At 43.4% G+C, this 18,687-nt stretch overlaps 1 protein-coding gene across 3 annotated transcripts; it reads right to left on the bottom strand.

The window, feature by feature from the left end:
* Positions 1–2,656: 2,656 nt before the first annotated feature.
* Positions 2,657–16,415, bottom strand: LOC133136796 (armadillo repeat-containing protein 1-like). Of its 3 annotated transcripts, none has more exons than XM_061254536.1 (7): positions 16,357–16,415; positions 14,573–14,782; positions 13,843–13,934; positions 12,504–12,693; positions 11,321–11,437; positions 8,681–8,755; positions 2,657–5,801 (listed from the first exon to the last, which is right to left on the bottom strand). In XM_061254536.1, exons 2-7 carry the CDS (start codon positions 14,732–14,734, stop codon positions 5,610–5,612), a joined length of 828 nt encoding a protein of 275 aa, XP_061110520.1. In that variant the 5' UTR covers positions 14,735–14,782; positions 16,357–16,415; the 3' UTR covers positions 2,657–5,609. The 3 variants fall into 3 exon arrangements, with proteins under 3 accessions (XP_061110520.1, XP_061110518.1, XP_061110519.1); XM_061254534.1 differs by having other exon boundaries at positions 16,185–16,398; XM_061254535.1 differs by lacking the exon at positions 16,357–16,415 and adding an exon at positions 16,144–16,195.
* Positions 16,416–18,687: the final 2,272 nt, after the last annotated feature.

Raw genomic sequence — 18,687 nt, 5'->3', positions numbered from 1 at the left:
TTGTTTGCAAATGTACGAGCGCTGAGGAAGTACAAATAAACACTGATTGGATGTGATCAGTGAAGATTATTTCCCAATATTTCACAATGTGCCCAGTACACTTCAGACGCTGCCGAATGGGTTCTGCCACTGTCTGTGTTTAGCTCTGTTGCGTTTAGGTCCTATTTTCATTTGATGTACCATCACCGTTTTATTGTGAATGGCAGAGGGATATTTCTCAACAGAACATTCATATGGGTAAAAAGGTCAAGACTATTCATTTTATCTGTGTGTGTGTGTGTGTGTGTGTGTGTGTGTGTGTGTGTATAGTGTAGTTACAATAGGTTTCTTCATACAACACATACGTGTGATTTCAATGTGATGGTAATGTTTGCCGCATTAGTTACTGTACTGAAATGTTATTGTGATTAGACACTGGAAGAGCTCTAGTCCAGGTATGGCTGTGAGGCCAGGGACAGTGCCCGGAGGGAAGGTCATTTTCTCCCACTGTGAGAGTGTGTGTCCTGTCTGCTTCAGTGCATCGCTCAAAGCCATGCTTCAGCCCCTCCTCATTTAAACACTCTGTATGTGCTCTGACTTTACACCTTCAGTCTGTTTGTGCCTGCACAGAAAACACGACTGTATCAGGATCATGGGCAGATGGAACCAAGATCAGACTCAGGAGTGAAGTGAAATGGCAGGTTGACAGAAAAAGCATCAAAGCACGGAAGAACTGGGCGATACAATAACCAGAGTTCTTAGTGAAGTCCAGGAAACAGGTCAGAATCCAAGTGAACAGGGTATCAGGGATCAGGCAGGTGGACGTAGAAGGACAGGCAGAGGTTGATGTGAACATTAACTGAAGCTCCTGACCCGTAACTGTATGACTTTAGGCATTGCACTGCTGCCGCACGATTGGCTGAATAGATAATTGCATTAATAAATAGGTGTACAGGTATTCCTAATAAAGTGGTCAGTGAGTGTAGGCTGAATCCACAGACTGAAAGTGTATCCTAAAGATGTTACTATATTTGAACACAAGTACAGGAGTGAGCCATCGTAGTTTATAGGGCTGTCAGAAATTTGAAGCTAAGGTCATTGGTTCCTCAAATCACTGTCCTAGACGGCAGTAATCATTTCAGTCAATTACCTGGAAGTAAAGAAAACCAGGCCTAGATTTGGATTCAAGGGCCAGATTTGAGGATGTCTGGTTCAGGGGCTTATTGACCATAAAGCCTGATGGTATCCTGCAATGCTAAACAAAACAGGATGTGGCTAAATTGAGTTTTAACCATCAACAAACCCAGGTTTGACAGTGGTGGATGCAAGGGTTTATGGGTACAAAGTGCAGCCTGCGTATGGGAGCTGCTCAACAGCACATGAAGCCAATGGCACACGGGGGCTGCCATGTTTGACTGTTGGCCTTTTTTGGCACTGGAGCCAAATTAAAAACATTCTTCTGTGCGGCTCAGAATAAAATGTCCAAAAATGGTACAAAAAACGGGTGGGGATGAAAATGTCTTTGATTGTAAACACAGGAACACACAGGACAACAGGGCAATGAATCTTGTGGGGTCTGTGGGCCTATGTATGGACATAAAGAAAACTAACAAATTTATGCAAAAAGATCAAGTCACATAGGGATAAAATGAAAATGAATTATAATCCCTACGGAAATAATTCATGATTGCCTCTGCCTTGCCAAGGTCGAACATATAAATCAGAATGTGCGTCTGTTAATGACGCTCATTAGTATGCAGATTACCGAGGCAAACGTCGGCTGTCCTACAGTTCACCTGACCTCATCCAATAAAACGGCTTCGTTCAACAGCCAATCCCCTCAGGAAATGTCTTCTCCGGGTCATTTGTGCAGCGAAAATATCCAAATCACATTTGTATGGCTAAATCTACGCAGTAAATATTCAAAATCCACAATACTTTCTTCACTCCAAGATTATAGAACTGCGCCTTGTGTGCCACAGGATCAATTAACATCGGCAGTATGAAAGGGATCTGATGTGATCTGTTTGCAAATAAATTCCTGGAGTGCCATTGTGTGTGCAGGTTTTACAATTTACCTGGTAAATTTTCCTCAAAGATTAGACCACAGAAAAACGTTTCCTACAGGGGCACGAGAACAGTTATCTGCGATTCAGCTGTATCAATATATTCAGTTAGAACGCTAGGTTACATAAAGGCTGATTTAATATTTCAGAACAGAATATTAAATCCAGGAAGGAAGAAATCTCATGTCTGCTGTTATCACTGAAACATAGATATTGGGCACTTTGTACAGTACGTATTGCAATGCTAAAATGATTAATTGCACTCATCCCTTATAAACGGATAAATCACGAGAAGGCTATGTTACCCCAATGCCAATGTGGAAAAGACACCCAAGAACACCAGCCCATCGAACGCCTTATCAGCGCAGTGGAACCTGATAGGTGAACACACAGGTTCATATGACGCGCATATTCCAATGGCTGGCTTCCCCATTCTCACTGTACTCACTGGTCAGAATAATCATAATAAAATCAACAATCGCATTCAGTTAAAATACTTACTATAAAGCTAATCTGTCACCTTTACATGTTGCCATGGTGGCCCCACTGCAAAAAGAGAAGAAATTGTGCAACTTTCATGAAACCGCAGAAGAAAAAATGGAACGTACAGCCTTGGTTTCAAATTTTATTATTCAATATTCTCTGCAGGTATCCGTCAATGAGAATGGTAATGTTTCTGAGATCTCATAACACTTCACATACTGTACAATACACAAACACACTGGATGCAAAGCCTGAATGTGCGAACCCGGCAAAACCAACAACCATGACCGTACTCAACTCCAGGGGTTACTTGGCTGCAGCCAATAGAAGCGGCTTCTGAAATGAGGGTTTCGCTCACTCTCGTTGGCTGAAAGAGTCGCTCCCCTAAAGCAGCAGTACCTGGCTTTCACCACTAGATGGCAAAAAGGGCCAACAGAGCAGCTACAGCCCTGAATAACATTTGTTTTGCATGGTTTAGGGTAAACGTAACATACACATTTATATACAGACATACCAACAGATTCCAAGCACAAGGTATTGACCTGGAAATACGATGGTGTTGGAAGGGATTAAAACATAAAAAAATAAAAAATACATGTACACAACGAACATTGCTAATATTGGTTCTGCACACATCAGAAAATGTGATTTAATATACAGTAGGTGAATGGGAATTGTATCTTTAAATTAAAGAACAGTTTAAGAATAAAGAATAAAGTAAAAAAGCTTGTGCGTGCAGCAACACATCTTCAATGAGGGAATTGGCATTAGAATCGGTCCCACAGCAAACCTCAGGGGAATCACCATGTACATTTCCTTGGTTAGTACTTATGCTACATACTAAAGTAAATCTCTGAATATTAGTGTACACTTCACACACTTATTTGAATGATTTCAAGCCAAAACATAGGGCAAACTAATTGGGTGTCAACCCAATCTTGATATAAATGCTATATATTGTGGTGGAAAAGCCAAACAAACTTGAAAATAAGACATGACAGTACATTTCACCTGGACATGGGCAAGCACATAAGCAAAGGGGTCTTGTGAGTATGATCCATATATTCCTGGTGTGGCCAACCAAACTCTATGCCTGGGTTTCAGGTGACCTCATAATGCATCCCGTGTTCAGTCTCGACAGCATGCCTGGATAGATCACATGACGTGACCATCTCACGGTTCAGGGAAAACACAATTACAAGCAGAATGCTCCATTTCCGTAGTTTATAGATGACCAACCAAAGCCATTCTATGCCAATCAGCAACCCTGAATTGGTCAGGTTACAAATACCTTGATGAAACCATGTAAGATGGAGGATCTGAGCATGTTCTGTCCAAGCAATTCGCAAGATGCCATTTATGAATGAACAAACCTGATTTAAAAAGGGTGCTCATGATATTGGGTTGATCTGTTCCATGGGCGAAGCATTAAGGACACTGCCGGCTCCATGAATTCCAAGCCTGAGGCTTTCGCACTGTACCATATTCAGACATAGACATGAACAAAAACACAGATTTGGCAAATTCAGTGGCTTCTTTTCACAAATCAAGAGTTTAAGGCTCGACAGATTGTTGAGAATCAAATATGAACAACGTGGTCAAGAGGGTTAAACTCAATTTCAGAAAAACACAAAAGTACTTTGAACATGGTTAAATAACATACTTGCAAGCCTTACTCTGGGCTTGTTCTTCAATAGACAGTTCATAGGAGCATTGCATTGAGAGCATTGTTGACCTTTATTATGCACACAGACGGGTAAATAGAGACTAGGTGATGAAGCCAAACAAAAAAACGGCATCTACAGAGATTGTAGCAGCAAACTAGGGAAGTAAAACAACACTGCTCACACCACCCCACCCTCAACTCCACACCATCTACACTGCCTCCTCCTCGCCATGACGGGTTTACTCAGCTCACTGTAAAGAAAAACCCCGCTCGACACCCAACTGTGTACAGAAGCTCCTCAATACAGACAGCCGAGCAACTGAAAGTGACTCTGGATCGGGGAAAAACGGCCAACTGCCAATTCTGCTCCCAATGTGAACCTCCATCAAACCCCAGCTCTGACAGACGGGAGGATTCGCTGCGGCAGATGGCCCAAAGCTCTGCTCATCGCCCCGGCTCACGGGAGAGCTGTGCAGCTCTCGCATAATCTGACGGCAGCTGCCATTTTGGCCAACAACCACTTTTCTGTGACGTTCTCCGTTTTGGAGAGGGATCTTTGTGAGAGAAAAATAAAAAAGACAGAAAAGGATTCCAAAGGCACACACGACAGGTGGGTGAAAACCGTAAACCCAAAGAGAGGGCGACAAGATGGTAAAGAAAATAAGAGTCTTGGCAGGGGAAAAGGAAGAAAGAAAAAGCCGTCACAGTAAAATGTCGAGTGTTAAGTCAACTCATACCAACAGGGACTGCGATGCAGAATCATTTCAGTGATCAAATCTAAAAAGGTTTGGGTTGAGCAATAATGAAAAGGCAGAAGAAAAAGAAAATGCGGCTTGTGTGCGGGTCCGAGCAGCTCGACCATGAGCCAGCGGGGGGCGGAGTCTCCACGGGAGGGGAGCGGGCGGCCAGCTGGGTGCCTTTTGGTTTTCTCGTGCTTTTTGTTTTTAGAAAAAGATGGACCCGTTTCAGAACAAGAAAGTGGAATGTGGAGATTTATTCAACACCCGTTCTGCAAAAAAAAAAAAAAATAGAAACAGAACCAAATAGAAAAAAAAAAAAAGAAACCACTTCTGAGCCCAGTCCTCCTCAGTTAATGGTTTCAGTTCTGCGATCTGCAGGTAAAAGTGTGCATGTGCACACATGCAGGCGCGTGTGTGTGTGTGTGTGTGTGTGTGCACGCGTGCTTGTGTGTGTGTGCGCATTTCTGTGCGTGCATGTGCTGCCGGTTGTTGTTCTAGCTCGTTTTCCCGCCCCGTTAGTTTATTGCGAGTTGTTCCTGGCAGTTCTGCACTCCACAGACAGACAGACAGGCAGGCAGGCAGGCAGGCAGCCAATCGCAGTACAGTTGTAGGGTGCAGGAGTGAGGAGAGGTTGGTGGGTGGGGTCGGTGGAAGGCGGGGCTTACAGCCGGCTCGTCACCAGTAGAAGGAGCGGGATAAAAAGTTTGCGGCGGTGTTGAGCCAGCCCACGCCGTCCTGGGCAGACCCCACGCGGGACACCGCCTTGTCGGGCTCCTGGGAGGGGCTCTCCTCCTCCGGCAGGTAGTCTGGAAGATCTGTGTTCTGCTCCACCTCCACCGGCCCGTCCTCCGGGAACGGCACCAGAACCTGGGCCAGGAACACAGTGACATGGGCCCAGAGCCTCCACAGTCCCGCTACAGGGCCTAACTTTCACGGGCCTAACTTACACTTAACTTAACGGCCTAACTTACACCGGCCGTCAGTGAAAGGGCTACTTCAAGGGCATGTTCTCCTAAACTCAGAAGTGCTTTAAAACCTGGATAGTGGGCTGTATCACATGTGCTATCCACCAGCAATGCATTGCAACAATGGGCTCAATACCCCTTAAAATATTGTGAATATGTGAATATTTTTGTTAAATATTTTGTCAGCTTTCCACCCCAATAAAAAATCTCAACCACTTTAAGAAGAAGTAGAATAAAATTACAGAATCAGTTCCATAAGAGGCCTTGATACTATTTTTTTAAATTTTTATCAAAAAGACCTTCCAATGAGACTGGGAACACTTGCTGATTTCAGTGTTATTTACTGCTGATAATTAGAGGAAATGGCAGTTTCCTGCTGTGTGTGCCAACCGTTTAACCCTGGTTTTGTCATTTTGTATAGTAGCAAAATCTATTATGGAGCTCATAATATATCCATATAAACAAATAACTGGAAATTAAATGAATGTGTTTGCGATCGTCTGCAGCTTGTGGAACCAACGGGAGGCTGCCACCTGCTGGAAAAGTGCGGAAGAGCGGAGAAAGGCAATGGGAATAATAGTGTTGCTAGATTGTAATGTTGGCTTTGAATGTCCGGGTCATGGCTCTGTGATTCTAACATGGAAAACAGTATTCCAGTCGTATGAATATTAAATTAATATTAAAAGGAATAATGAGTGTGCTGTGAGCCTCTCAGTTTGGGAGCCAGGCAGAGCAGCTGTGCTGCTTGAACAGGAAGCACACAGTTATTCTGGAGGACCACATTTCCTTTTTCCCTAGCCAAGCACTTAGCTGCATGACTCGACAGATCATTACTCATGAGTGTGAAGCTCCCTGTGCCGTCTTGCATTTACGCACTTACTGAACCGGTCGAGCTCCCCCGACCTGCCCTGCACTGCTCTGCCCTGCTGGGAAATCAGCAGCTGGGTTGCAGACCTCTTAGACCAGTGTTTCCCAACTCCAGTCCTCGGGACGCACTTGCCAGAAGGTTTTTGTTGTAACCAGTAGCTCACACACCTGATTTAACTAATCAAGGGCATTTTTGTAGTTTGATTGGTTCAATCATTAAATCAGGTGTGTGAGTTACTGGTTGCAACAAAAACCTTCTGGCATGCGGGTCCCGAGGACTGGAGTTGGGAAACACTGTCTTAGACCAAAGGGCTTCCTGTACTCATCCTGATATGTGAATCAGTGAGGATACTGGTCAGGTGTGACCTTCCTTGAACTTAAGGAGGCAGTGTTTTCTATTTATTTATAAAGATATGGAGTGAGTCATCGGTAAAGGTGCCTATGTCTCTAAGGGTACAAAGTAGGGATGTGACAAATCATCAGCTTTAGTAACCGGTTGCAATTTTTTAAACGGTTAACCGCGAGGGGTTGTATCTTTTTATTTCAATTTTTTTACTGGATTATCAAGAAATTTGATTGTATTTTCAAACTTTATTTTTGGCCATCTCAATAGTTAAATGTCAACATTGTAAGTCAGATAGTAGTAAGTCAGCCTAATTGGCAAATTAAATATTTACATTTACTTTGACATTGTGCAGTGTAACCTCACAGTTGCAGAAATCTTTAGTTAAATCCCTGTCCCTGTCCCTGTCCAGGCATTTCTGGTCGATCGTGCATAATTTTTTTTTAAATGCATCGGTTAAAATTATAATTCTTCATGTTTTCATCCCTCTTCTACGGCTTCTGCCTGATCGACTTGATTGGCATGAAATCTGTGAATATGCTACTGTTAACAACTTTGTTACAGATGGGGTTGTGAACTCCATATTCTGTGGTCACGCAATATTTGCCTGATATATTATAACACCGGGTCTGTTTTACCATAGGCGGCTGGTCTAATGATTGTACTTTCATGCCAATGCAGGTGTACAATTTGATATATTTCTGGCATTTAACACTAACTAGCATTATATATGCCAATGCATTTTATATGGCATGGTACAATCGTGGTGGTGAGATTAACGTGTCCTTTTTTCGCTGAAAGCAGGGAATTTTCGCTTTCAATATTCGATGGATAAATAGCCTAATGATAATGCTTTGCTTTATTTATTTATTTATGTACGTATGTAGTAACGCCATAGAATAAGCCTTAAGCTAACTAACAGCCACAGATTTAAAACACAGAAATTATTTGACAACTATAGCACTGTAGCATTCAATTCCATGCAGTGTTTGCATTCTTAACCCTCTGAAATGGCCGCAGATTGTTTGCTTGTACGACTGTAGCTTGTGGATTGAATGTAAACAGTGTATTGTAATATTTAGTGCAACATTTGTGCAATGATGTATTGCTTTGTTTATTTTCATGTAGATACAGCATAGTGGAAAGCTATGTTCAGTTGGCTGGAAGTTTGAATTTGTGTGTCAACGAATAAACTCGGATCTCCTATGAGCCTTAAGAAACGACGCAACGTTACAATAAGCCATAAGTCAACCAACAGCTACAGAAATTATTTGATAACTCTTAATACTGTAGCATTCAATACCGTATGGTGTTTGCATTTTAAACCCCTTGATTGCTTACTCGAACTACTGAAGCTAGTCAATCGCTAGTTTAGATCTGCAATAATACGTCAGATGAGGAACATGTATTCATTTTAAACTGAGCTTACAATTTCACCTTCATAAAAGACATTGGGTATCAATTTTTTTTTACTGGTTACAAATCAGTTTTGGTTAACCGTTTAACCGTTCACACCCCTAGTACAGAGAACTCTTGTTAAGTACGCAGTGACCTCCCAGAGCTGGACTCACCTCCTCTCCACCCTCACTCCTCACCACCTGCTGAGCTTTCATCACTTTGGTGGAGGCGATGGCCGATCCCAGCGCCTGCAGAGAGCCAAATGGAGTTCAGACACGATCAGCACAGCTCTGCTGGAGCAACCACAACGCACTGCTCTAAGACTGAACACTATGACTGGTACTGCTCTAAGACTGCACACTATGACTGGTAGTGCTCAAAGACTGCACACTATGACTGGGACTGACTGCACACTATGACTTGTACTGCTCAAAGACTGCACACTATGACTGGTAGTGCTCAAAGACTGCACACTATGACTGGGACTGACTGCACACTATGACTGGTACTGCTCAAAGACTGCACACTATGACTGGGACTGACAGCACACTATGACTGGTACTGCTCTAAGACTGCACACTATGACTGGGACTGACAGCACACTATGACTGGTACAGGTCTAAGACTGCACACTATGACTGGGACTGCTCAAAGACTGCACACTATGACTGGTACTGCTCAAAGACTTCGCACTATGACTGGGACTTCTCAAAGACTACACACTATGACTGGTACTGCTCACAGACTGCACATTATGACTGGGACTGACTGCACACTATGACTGGGATTGCTCTATGGAAGCATGCAGATTGTGACTGCTCTAAGAATGTATACTGATGCTTCATCACGATATTGGAAAGAGGAATCAGTGATCAGCAAAAGGAGACAGTGCTCTAGACTACAGCTGTGAATAAAGGAGTCACTGTCCCACATGATTATGAAGGAGTGAAGAAAGGAGTCACCCTTCTACTACACTGGACAGACGAATATGTGATCTGCATGAATAAAGTGACTAGACAACCCACTACACTACAGTACCACACTAAAAAAGAGAAATCATTCTGAGAATTACAATATTAGAGGGAGCAATTGTTGTTCTAGCCTCCGAATCTGACACTGAATAGAGCAGGGGTGGCTAACCTTAGTCCTGGGAAGCCGCGGGGTGTGAAGTTTTTTCCCCACATTAAATACAACAACCACTTTAGACCCAAGAAAACAGATGAGGTGAGTTTACTCTGTAATCAACTGCTTTCATTGATCAAACAAGTGCTGAGGAACAACAAAGACAAGCAGACCATGTGAATTGCCAGGACCAGGGTTGGCCACCACTGGAACAGAGGAATCAACAGGAACTACACTGGACATCCTGTTGAATGAAGTCCTAGAAAGAGGATTCAGCTCTACATTTCTATACTATATTCCCACAGTGAAAATACAAGTCACTTGTCTACAATACTGTATATTCATATAGCAAATGGAAGAGGCACTGGTCTACATTACTGTACTTTATTCCCATAGTGAATATACACTCAGTTAGCACTTTATTAGGTATTTATAAGACCTATTTTGTAAATTTAAGTCTTCTGCTGCTGTAGCCTATCCACTAAATGGTTTGATGCGTTGTGTGTTCAGAGATGCTTGTCTGCCTACCACTGTTGCAATGTGTGGTTATTTGCATCACTGTCACCTTCCTGTCAGCTTTGACCAGTCTGGCCCTCATCCTCTGACCTCTCATTAACAACTTGTTTTTGCCCACAGAACTTCTGCTCACTGGATGTTTTTGTTTTTTGCATCATTCTCTGCAAACTCCCAGGAGATCAGCAGTTTCTGAGATACTCAAACCACCCTGTCTGACACCAACATGGGGTGACATGGCTCAGGCAGTAAGAGCAGTCTGGCAGTCGAAGGGTTGCTGGTTCGATCCCCTGCCCGGGCTGTGTCGAAGTGTCCCTGAGGAAGACATCTAACCCCCAAATGCTCCTGACGAGCTGGTCGGGGCCCAATCGCCGTGAATATGTGTATGAATGGGTAAATGGAGAAGCACCAACTGCACAGCGCTTGGGATAAAGGCGCTATATAAATGCCTGCCATTTTTAACAGCGATTCTACGGTCACCTAGATCACATTTCTTCCAAATTCTGGTCTGAAAACCAGCTGAACCTCTTGACCACGTCTGCATGCTGTTATGCATTTAGTTACTGCCACATGATTGGCTGATTAAATATTTTCACTAACAAGCTGGTCTACCTAATGAAGTGCTCACTGAGTGTAGAGGAGTAACTGGTCTACATTACTATACTATATTCCTATAGCGAATAGGAGAGTCGCTGGTCTACATTGGGGAGAAAAGGCAGTATGCCATGAAATAGGAGAGTCATTTATCTACATTACTACACCAGAGGGGGCACTGTTCTAAATTACTATACTGGAGAGATGTTGTCCGAATAAGGCCCCATCATGCCTGTGAAAAATCATAATGGAAAAGGGGATTACTGCAACATTGAGCCACTTATCTACACTGGATCTACAGCACATTTATTGGCCAGTTTCACAGACACAGTACGAGGCTAAATTCTCCATACAAAACTCAATCTAGTTCAGGACTAAGCTGAAATCTATTTCAGTAATTAATACAAAATCTATTCAGCATTTCTTTTGACAGGTTGTGTTGCAAGTCTCAATATGAACAGAAAGTGGGTTGTTATGAAGCCCGAGAACGAGTCAGTGCACAGCTGTGTAGAATTGGGGGGTTAGGCGGGGGCGTGACAGGGGGAGCAGGGCTGAGTGAGATCAGAGAGGGGGTGGGCTCTCACCTCAGCCTTCAGGTCAGAGCGGATACGCACGATGCAGCGCTTCACAGCCATCTGAAAGGTGAAGCTGATCACGCCCCTGATCTTCAGCAGAGCCTCTTCACACAGACTCCGGCGGGTCTGTCAGTGGGGCGGGACATTTCAAACACATGCAAGAGAAACATCACACTGAAAACGCAAACGCGAAACACCCTCTCAAACGCACATACACGCAACACGCTCTCAAACGCACAGACACGCAAAACGCTCTCAAACGCAGACGAGACACACCCTCTCAAACACACAGACACGTAACACCCACTCAAACGCACAGACACGTAACACCCTCTCAAACGGACAGACACATAACACCCTCTCAAACGCACAGACACGTAACACCCTCTCAAACGCACAGACACATAACACCCTCTCAAACGGACAGACACATAACACCCTCTCAAACGCACAGACGGGACCCACCCTCTCAAACGCACAGACGAGACACACCCTCTCAAACGCACAGACGAGACACACCCTCTCAAAAGCAGACACGCAACACCCTCTCAAACGCAGACACGTAACACCCTCTCAAACGCACAGACACGTAACACCCTCTCAAACGCACAGACACGTAACACGCTCTCAAACGCACAGACGAGACACACCCTCTCAAACGCACAGACACATAACACCCTCTCAAACGCACAAACGAGACACACCCTCTCAAACGCACAGATACGTAACACGCTCTCAAACGCACAGACGAGACACACCCTCTCAAACGCAGATACGCAACACCCTCTCAAACGCACAGACACGTAACACCCTCTCAAACGCACAGACACGAAACACCCTCTCAAACGCACAGACACGTAACACCCTCTCAAACGCACAGACGAGACACACCCTCTCAAACGCAGACGAGACACACCCTCTCAAACGCACAGATACGTAACACGCTCTCAAACGCACAGACACGTAACACCCTCTCAAACGCACAGACACGTAACACCCTCTCAAACGCACAGACACGTAACACCCTCTCAAACGCGCAGACACATAACACCCTCTCAAACGCACAGACGAGACACACGCTCTCAAACGCACAGACGAGACACACCCTCTCAAACGCAGACACATAACACCCTCTCAAACGCACAGAAGAGACACACCCTCTCAAACGCACAGAAGGCCCCAAATCACTCACGGAGTCGTCCAGCCCGTCGATGTGGAGCACCACGGTTTTGGCACGCTTGTTGGTGGTGCCCAGGAAGAACTGGGCCTTGCGCCGGCAGGATGGCCCGCCCTCGGGCTGGTCCTCCTCCGCGCTGCCGGCCGCCTGCAGGAGCTCGTACACCTCGGAGGCCAGGAGCTTGGTCTCACCAGGGGTCGTCGTCCTGCCAACAGAACCCTGCTTATCACAAACACCGAACAGGAACAATCTGCGTTTGTGTTGACAGGGCAAAAGATATCCGCCAACTCATTTAGAATGCCTCCCTCAGGTCAACGCTATCAGGCAAGTATGTACAGATAAAAATCGACAAAGCACTCATTCATAAGGACATAAACTATTCCCAAATTGCTGCAAAAATACTTTACACGCTGTACTGCAGACACATTTCTCTCGAGGCAGCTCTCCGAGCTGCAGCTCTGAGGACACATTTGATATATTGGACCACATGAGCACTGTGGAGACACGAGGGTCCTGCTAAGCACACTCTGGCTGTAAACATACGGGGCACCAGTTACAAACCGGTTATTCTTTTTTTGTACCAGGGCGCTTAGGACTTACCAACACTATGTTTCAGGAACCTTGGAAAGGGTTTTTGTGAATGACAACCCAGGAATACATGTTAAATGCCACATGCAGGTGAGAAAATACAAAGCCCTCACCTTGTCTGAACATCTAAACAAATCACACTGTAACTCAAGACCCAATACAGTCCAATAACTAGCATAAACATCATAAGGGGGAAACACAAGGTCATTCATTATTATCTGAATGATAAGCACTTTGAGGAAAGTGTACACAAACACTGCTTTGAGACCAGTCTACCCTCACAATAACTAACACAGATACAGACACACAAGCACACACACCTTTGTGTATGCTGTCTGCTGGATTCCCTGCAACAATCAAATGAACTTACTAGGGCAGTGCCTAAAACTACTCTGGACCAAAGTATCAGGAATTATCCATAACTGAGAACGGCCTTTATACTTTTTTCCACTTTTAAAAATAGCTACTTAAAGCCATTTTTAAAGAAAACACCCGCCAGCACTTGACATTATTTCAAGTGATACATGCCAGTAATGTTTATGGGTAAACAGGCATTCTACCAGGTCCACCAGACACAAAATAAATACGGAGCCAGCTCAAGGGTGAGCACAACAAACTCAGGACTTGGGGTTAGAGTGGGGGGGGGGGGTGATTGATTGATCTGGAGGTGTCAATCAAAGAATGCAGGACTGGAGTCTTCTGGACCTGCCCTGTATGACTGAGTGAAAGGCCCATATCCAAGGCTCTTTCTCCGAGAGGAGCTTACTTCTGCATGACGTTCTGCAAGCTCAGCATCATGCCCAGCTCTCCCCTCATCTTCTCTCGGTTGGCACGGCATTCTGCCAGGTAGCGCACAGCCTGTGGACGACAGCGACACACATCAGGGGGGAGGGGCCACATCCACGCACCACCGTTATGTGACCCCAGTAATAGACAATCACATTTTACACAAGTCTAACCACAAAGGGCCAAATTGGAACTTAATCTTTCAACTAAAGGTACAGCCTACCACTGCATTTGTGTGTGTGTGTGTGTGTGTGTGTGCATGTGTGTGAGAAAGAGAGAGATTGAGAGAGAGAGAGAGACAAAAAGAGTGTGTGTGTGTTATTTTCTTTGATTCCTACTAGCATACATCAGCCTTTGTCTTTCCAAAGAGAGCCAGTGACCTATTAAACACAGTGAATTCTGCTTGATTTGACAGCAGAGTGGAGGATCTGAGTCATGAATTTGAAGATGACTGCATCTAGTCTTTAAGGAGTTTAATAAACACAACTGATTCTGACAGCTTGACACAGCAGGAAGTCCCACGTAATATGGAGAAAAGGAGCAGCATTTGCCTCTGCCATTGACCATGATCTCACTTTATGTATAATTCAATTAAGAATGGCTATAAAGATGAGCTGACAGTTTAATCTACAGCATTATAGATCTCATTCCGGCCTTTCAAATTGAGGGGTGTGCAACATGGCAAATGCAGGTGGGCATTCAGAACTTACCAGAAGAGCGGAGTACACCACCTGGGGGTTGGGGTGGTCTAGGAAGAGGATGAGGCCAGGCAGACAGCCTTGGTCCTGGACGATCGCTCGCCGGTTGAGGGGGTCGGCGGCCAGGTCCCGCAGCTGGTTAACCACGGCCAACGCATCCGGCTCAGCGGTCATGGTGCGGTCGACTCAGTGTGCCATGAACGTCCAAACAGCCCGCTTCCACTGCAGGGGCCAACAGTTACCAACGAGGTCCACACTAGTCTACACTGCAGCAAGCTTTTAAACATTCGAACCCCTATGCCATATTTTATGGCCAAGGGGAATGGTCTTAACATGTCTATACTTACCCCATATCCATAACAGTTTGTTAGATTGATTTTAGCAAGCTAAGGATCAGTTTAGTTCAGGACTGGTGCAATGAATATTACAGGTATTCAAAGAAAGAGGACCGATGAGAGCGGTGATCTCAAACTCAGTACTGTGGAGGGCCGTGTTTATGACCTCAGATCTTGATTATAATTATTTGCTGAAACAGGGTTGTAGGTTTGCACTTAGTGTCTATAAAGTGAAATGTGTCCTTCGTGTTGTCGGAATAACAACAGTTAACTGCATATCTGAATGAGTATTGGAATCAATCAAGGCAGCATCAATTGGTTGGAATGACAACCTGCATACACACGGCGCTCAGAGTCAACGAGTTTGACGCCACTGGGAGGGAATACAAAATACATTCAGCGGGTGGTACCAAGGTGAGTTCAAAACTTGCTGGATGAAGCAAAACGCGCTGATTAAAGTTTTAAAAGTATATCCAGCTAGTTGGCCGGTTGCGTTACGTAACAGTCTTTCTGGAATTTAACATGGCATTGGTGGACAATGGGTTGTCACATTCATACATGAAAATTACATAAGCCGTCATAAAGGAAACAATTCAAGCTAGCTAATTCAGCAAAATAAATAAATCATGAGATTGCAAAAACACAACATCGGCAAACGCCTAGTATTTTATGGAAAGCACTGTAACGTCAAATAACACGGCTTGTTATGGTGTTTGTTGCCAAGATAGCTTGCCAGTGTTACCTAGCTAGCTACTTTTACAGCTGCAGCTAATGTCTCCAACATTTCAACCTAAGCAGCAGCCATGCTAGTTCGCTACACAATCACAAGTATTATTGTAGTTGCTAGTGTCCCATTCAACTCTCCTGATTCATAAAAAAGCTGGAACGTGCTGGGTAACATGGATATAGGGTGAATTCAACGTGACGTCTGCCAACTAATAATTCAGGTTGTGTAAGTTCAATGACACCATGTTTTTGATAAGTCATCAAGCTATGGTAAAATTAGTTGGCTACCCGGCCATTTTAGTGCTTTTGCTAGCCAACAAGCTAGGCTACTTAACGCTGCCATCACTAGCCAGCTGATTCATGGCTCGCTAACGTTAGCTATTCTTTTGTCATCGCATTATCTGTCCACCGACTGAAAGTAAGACAATCTAATTAGCGACCCGTGTCTTAACTGATAAAAGGATAAATAGCGAGGACACCGTCAGTTCAACAGAATAATTATTTTGTTAAAACACAGCTTACATCCGACGCTTTCGGGAAACACCCTGGAAAAGCCAACATACCTCGGAGATCCTTCTTCGGTTCAGCTATGTGTCTTTAAACATAAAGCGAGATCACTTGGGAATTATTCACGTAATGATAGTAATACATATACACACGTATTAACTAGGTAGTATTATACGCTTACTTATTCAATGTGTTAATGAAAAAAAAAAAGCTATTTATTTTGCTTACGTCTGGTCACGTTATTTTTTTCCACACAATCAATGTTCTGGTCATCGCGTCATACTTACGATGTCCCTGATTGGGCAAGTAACGCGAGGTCGCTTCGACCATTCAGCGTCTGCCTTCTAAGAGTTCAAAGGTCACACAGTTCTATGTAGACCATTTCTTATATAGCTGAGTGGTAATTACCGATTCCAATTTCTTCGCACCATAGGGGCCTACTTGCCATTTAGTACAATATATGTATTACAATGACGGGCAAAATATGAAAAGGGAACCATCATCCAGTTTGTCGAGGAACCTTTGAAATAATCTCCTGATTCCAGCTTGAGAACCCATATGACAGCCAGCCGCTAAATTATAGCTATATGAGAGATATGAGTCTACACTAGTGTGTAGGAGCAGGCATTTGTTCTAGCCCAATGCTAAAAAATACATAAATAAATAAAAGAAATATAATAAAATAATAATAATAATAATAATAATAATAATAATAATAATAATAATAATAATAATAATAATAATAATAATAATAGTGGCACGGATGGTGCAGTGGGTAGCACTGCCGCCTCACAGCAAGGAGGTCCTGGGTTCGAATCCCTGTCGGCCGGGGCCTCTCTGTGTGGAGTTTGCATGTTCTCCCTGTGTCTGCGTGGGTTTCCTCCGGGTACTCCGGTTTCCTCCCACAGTCCAAAGACATGCAGGTTAGGCTGATTGGAGAGTCTAAATTGCCCATAGGTATGAGTGTGTGAGTGAATGGTGTGTGTGCCCTGCGATGGACTGGCGACCTGTCCAGGGTGTATTCCTGCCTTTAGCCCGATGTATGCTGGGATAGGCTCCAGCCCCCCTGCGACCCTGATCAGGATAAGCGGGTTCAGATAATGGATGGATGGATGGATAATAATGGTTAATAGGTCACCCAATTAATCAACAGCTCAGGGTCTCAATCGATGCATTGATTATTTTAATCGCGTGTTTTTAAGCCTAAACTCACACCAGCCTTAGGTTGATAAAATGGAGACCCTGCTGTAAACTATCAGCTTCCAGAATCATATGTACGGTGGTTCTGAAGTGCAAAACACAAAAACAAAACATAAAAACAGAAACATTCGGTCCTGAGGTCCAGATGCAACATACAAAAACAAAAATGTGCAGCCCTGAGGTGCAAAACAAAAATGCAAAAATAAAAACCTTTTGGTCCTGGAGTGCAAATACAACATACACAAACAAGCAGCCCTGAGGTGCAGATGCAACATACAAAAACAAAGTGGTTGGTCACAAAAGTGCAAAACACAAACAAAAACTTGCATTTTGGACCACTCCTTTCTGTTTTTGTATGTTGCATCTGCACCTCAGGGGTGCTCTTTTTTGTTTTCTTTTTTATGTTGAATTTGCACTCCAGGGCTGAAAGTATTTGTTTTTGCATTTCATTTTTGTATTTGTATGTTTTGTTTTTGTATGTTGCATTTTACTTTTGTTTATGTGTTTTGCACTTCAGAGCCACAGTACATATGCTGTGAATCACTAGAAAAGCCTACAGATTGTTTTGAAGCATTTTTAGTAGGCACATATTTATTATGGTGTTAATAAAACAGACACATTTCTGCATTTGTGGAGTTTTATTACTCAAAGTGTAACTGCAATGGGCACATATCAAAAGGTCAAAACATCAAAGCTTATAAAAAATGGCTTGATGCTGAAATCTTCTATCCAAAATGGCTGTTACAAATTGTAAACAATTTCATCGAACAGTCTTAATAGTAATTACAAGGGCAATATAGAAATAAGAAAAGCACCGGGTCTTATTTATAATAATAATAATAATAATAATAATAATAATAATAATAATAATAATAAAATAATAATTATACAAAATAAAACCAGAAACACAACTGAGCCACCCATACAGTCAAAAACAATATATATATATAAAAACAAAATATGGAATGTGTTAAAATACATCTTACTGCAGTTTTTTTTTTTTAAACATCAACAAAATCAAAACTTTCAATCACAAAAGGCAATTGGACAGTGCATTGAAGACCATGCATCTCTCATTAAGAACTGGTTTGGTCACTTAGCATTGTGCATAGCTTGGGCATCAGTTGCAGCTTCCCTGGTTGCATGTTTAAACATCAGCTCAATGGAACACACTGAGACAGCTTCAGTCAGAGTTGACCTTGTCTCACTTTGGGAAAAGTATGCAATCATAAAACCATTATGATTAGTTATCTATTTGCTCTTTACAAACAACTTCTGTAACCAAATGCCATGCTTTAGAAAGGCTGACTTAATGTGTTATCTAAAAAGTCTAGTCCCAGATGTGACCAATCTAATATC

Source organism: Conger conger, chromosome 9 (genome assembly GCF_963514075.1).
Source record: "Conger conger chromosome 9, fConCon1.1, whole genome shotgun sequence".
In the NCBI taxonomy this organism is placed as follows: domain Eukaryota; kingdom Metazoa; phylum Chordata; class Actinopteri; order Anguilliformes; family Congridae; genus Conger; species Conger conger.
Note: the sequence above shows the minus strand (reverse complement) of the source record. Positions and strands in the feature narration are given on the sequence as shown.